This window comes from Talpa europaea, assembly GCF_964194135.1.
Source record: "Talpa europaea genome assembly, chromosome: 7".
Taxonomy (NCBI): domain Eukaryota; kingdom Metazoa; phylum Chordata; class Mammalia; order Eulipotyphla; family Talpidae; genus Talpa; species Talpa europaea.
Window position 1 is genome coordinate 136,264,779 of NC_140074.1, and position 3,156 is coordinate 136,267,934.

The following is a 3,156-nucleotide window of genomic DNA, read 5'->3' on the forward strand; positions in this document are numbered from 1 at the left end:
CCCCAAGGCCAGGAAGGGCAGAGGGGGTCGGAGCTCTCCCTGGCTCCTTCGCAGGGGTTCAGGCCTGCGCACCGGGCCACGCCCCTTGGGCAGCTGCAGTCTCCAGCCAGTGATTGCTGCGGGCAGGACACAGGAGCCCTGGGAGCAGCAGGGTGCGTTCTCCCCTGCAGGGGCAGTGCCAGTGTCTCCCCCCCCCCTCCTGGCCCAGAGCCCCTTCCCCAGAAGCTGGGGCAGTGCCAGCCCTACCCGGAGAGCTCATCAGCTGGAGAAAAGCCGGGCTCCCTGTCCCGCCTCCAAGCCCAGGTGGCCTCTGCCTCCCAGCACCGCCTCGCTCGCCCCGCAGGCAGGCAGGCAGGCAGGCAGGGAGCCTGGCCACGGGCACATGCCCGCGCGTCCGCACCAAGAACCCCCGGCGTCCTCCAGGACCACCTCGGGACTCACCCCCTCCGCGGGGCTGCTGCAGCCTGAAGCCCGGCCCAGCCCGGCGGTGCAGCAGCCGGCAAGGTCTCCCCCGCGCGCCCCGCCCCGCCCCGGCCCAAGCAGGAGGCGGCCCCTTTACTGCAGCACTTTATTCTCCTCACAAACGTGTTGCCGGGGCCTAATGTTCTCACATAACAGTAGAAAACCAAAAGTCGTTGTTCTCTCTCCCAGAGAGTCGCGTACAAAAACCTTACATAAATTAAAAGGAGGAATAAATTTACAGGTGTAAATGCGAACTGGTCCCACCTCGAGGCAAGTAACGAGCCGAGGCGCTCGGCGGGAAAACATCAGGAAAGAAAGAAAAGTGGCCGCAGGCCGGGCCCCCGCGGTCAGCCGGCCCGGCCCGGCCCGCCGCCACCACCCGGCCGCCTCCCCGGCCTCAGGGCGGGCGCGGGGCGCTGGCAGGCGAGGGGCAGAAACCGAAAACAAGGTCGGGTCAGCAACGAGTCCCACAACCCCGCGCCGGCGTCGGGACGAGCTGCGAGGACGTTTCTTCCGCGGCGGGGGCTCAGAAGCACTTGCGGTGCACGATGGACGGGCCCGACTCGTCGTACTCCTGCTTGCTGATCCACATCTGCTGGAAGGTGGACAGCGAGGCCAGGATGGAGCCGCCGATCCACACCGAGTACTTGCGCTCCGGGGGCGCGATGATCTGCGGAGACAGGGCGGGGTGAGGCGCGGCCGCCCCCCCCCCAGGCGCGCCCGGCCCCGCCCCCCGCGCGCCCCCCCGCGCGCCCCCCCGCGCACCTTGATCTTCATGGTGCTGGGCGCCAGCGCCGTGATCTCCTTCTGCATGCGGTCGGCGATGCCGGGGTACATGGTGGTGCCCCCCGACAGCACCGTGTTGGCGTACAGGTCCTTGCGGATGTCCACGTCACACTTCATGATGGAGTTGAAGGTGGTCTCGTGGATGCCGCAGGACTCCATGCCTGCGGGCGCCGGCGGTCAGGGTCAGGGGGGCCGGGCCCGGCGCCCCCGGCGCCCCCCGCCCGCCCGCCCGCCCTTGGCGCCGCGCCCCGCCCCGCCCCGCCTACCCAGGAAGGACGGCTGGAAGAGCGCCTCGGGGCAGCGGAAGCGCTCGTTGCCGATGGTGATGACCTGGCCGTCGGGCAGCTCGTAGCTCTTCTCCAGCGACGAGGACGACGCGGCCGTGGCCATCTCCTGCTCGAAGTCCAGCGCCACGTAGCACAGCTTCTCCTTGATGTCGCGCACGATCTCGCGCTCGGCCGTGGTGGTGAAGCTGTAGCCGCGCTCCGTGAGGATCTTCATGAGGTAGTCGGTCAGGTCGCGGCCCGCCAGGTCCAGGCGCAGGATGGCGTGCGGCAGCGCGTAGCCCTCGTAGATGGGCACCGTGTGCGTGACGCCGTCGCCCGAGTCCATGACGATGCCCGTGGTGCGGCCCGAGGCGTACAGGGACAGCACGGCCTGGATGGCCACGTACATGGCCGGCGTGTTGAAGGTCTCGAACATGATCTGCGGAGACGGGCGCGCCTGAGCCGCGGGGGACGCGGGGGACGCGCGGGGCCCGCGCGGACGCGGCACGTGGGGGGGCGGGGCGGGGCGCGGCGGGCCGGGCCGGGCCGGGCCGGGCCGGGCCGGGGGGGCGGCGCGCGCTCACCTGGGTCATCTTCTCGCGGTTGGCCTTGGGGTTCAGCGGCGCCTCGGTCAGCAGCACGGGGTGCTCCTCGGGCGCCACGCGCAGCTCGTTGTAGAAGGTGTGGTGCCAGATCTTCTCCATGTCGTCCCAGTTGGTGACGATGCCGTGCTCGATGGGGTACTTGAGCGTCAGGATGCCGCGCTTGCTCTGCGCCTCGTCGCCCACGTACGAGTCCTTCTGGCCCATGCCCACCATGACGCCCTGGTGCCGCGGGCGCCCCACGATGGACGGGAACACGGCGCGCGGCGCGTCGTCGCCGGCGAAGCCCGCCTTGCACATGCCGGAGCCGTTGTCGATGACGAGCGCGGCGATCTCCTCTTCCATGGCGGGCGGCGGGCTGCGGGCGCGGGCAGGGGCCGGCGCGGGTCAGGGGCGGGCGCGGCCGGGCCGGCCGCGGCCCCGGCGCCGCCCCCGGGGCCCCCCGCCCCTGGTCCCTGGTCCCGGGGCGCCCGGGGAGCGGCGGGCGGGGGGGCGCGGGGCGGGGGGCGCGGGGCGCGGGGCCCTTACCGGCGGAGGCGGCGGCCGCGGGAGCGGGCGGAGGCGGCGGCGGCGAGGGCGGCGGGAGACGCGGAGCGCGGGCCGGCGGCGGCGAGTGAGGGCGACCGCGGCCTCCCCCGCCACTATTTAAGCGAGAGCGGGGGGCGCGCGCGGCCCGGCGGCGCGCGCGGCCCCAGAACTTGCCCATATATGGCGATCTTTCCGAATGCCGGGCGCCCATTGGCCCGCCCGGCCGGGGCACGTGGGGCCCCGCGCCCGGCCCCGCCCCCCGCCCGCGCCGCCCCCAACGGCCCCGCCCGCGCCGCCCCCGCGCCCGCGCGCTCCGAGCGGCCGCGAACCCCGGGGTCGCCGGGACTCGAGTGGCGGGGCCGGCGCGGCCCCGCCTCGGACGGCCGCGCGCCGCGGGGCGGGGAGACCGGCTGCCCCCCGAAACCGCCCGGCCCGCGGCTGCGCTGCGCCCCGAGTCGGGGTGCGCCCGGAGGCTCGACCCCACCGCGGGCTTGGCTCCCCGCGGCGCGGCA

The 3,156-nt window shown here is 74.0% G+C and overlaps 1 protein-coding gene across 1 annotated transcript; it reads right to left on the bottom strand.

Annotated features, from left to right (window-relative positions):
- Positions 1-568: 568 nt before the first annotated feature.
- On the bottom strand, positions 569-2,707 carry ACTG1 (actin gamma 1). The gene is made up of 5 exons (XM_084238354.1): positions 2,645-2,707; positions 2,099-2,474; positions 1,515-1,953; positions 1,228-1,409; positions 569-1,132 (listed from the first exon to the last, which is right to left on the bottom strand). Exons 2-5 carry the CDS (start codon positions 2,459-2,461, stop codon positions 989-991), a joined length of 1,128 nt encoding a protein of 375 aa, XP_084094480.1. The 5' UTR covers positions 2,462-2,474; positions 2,645-2,707; the 3' UTR covers positions 569-988.
- Between the last annotated feature and the right edge of the window lie 449 nt (positions 2,708-3,156).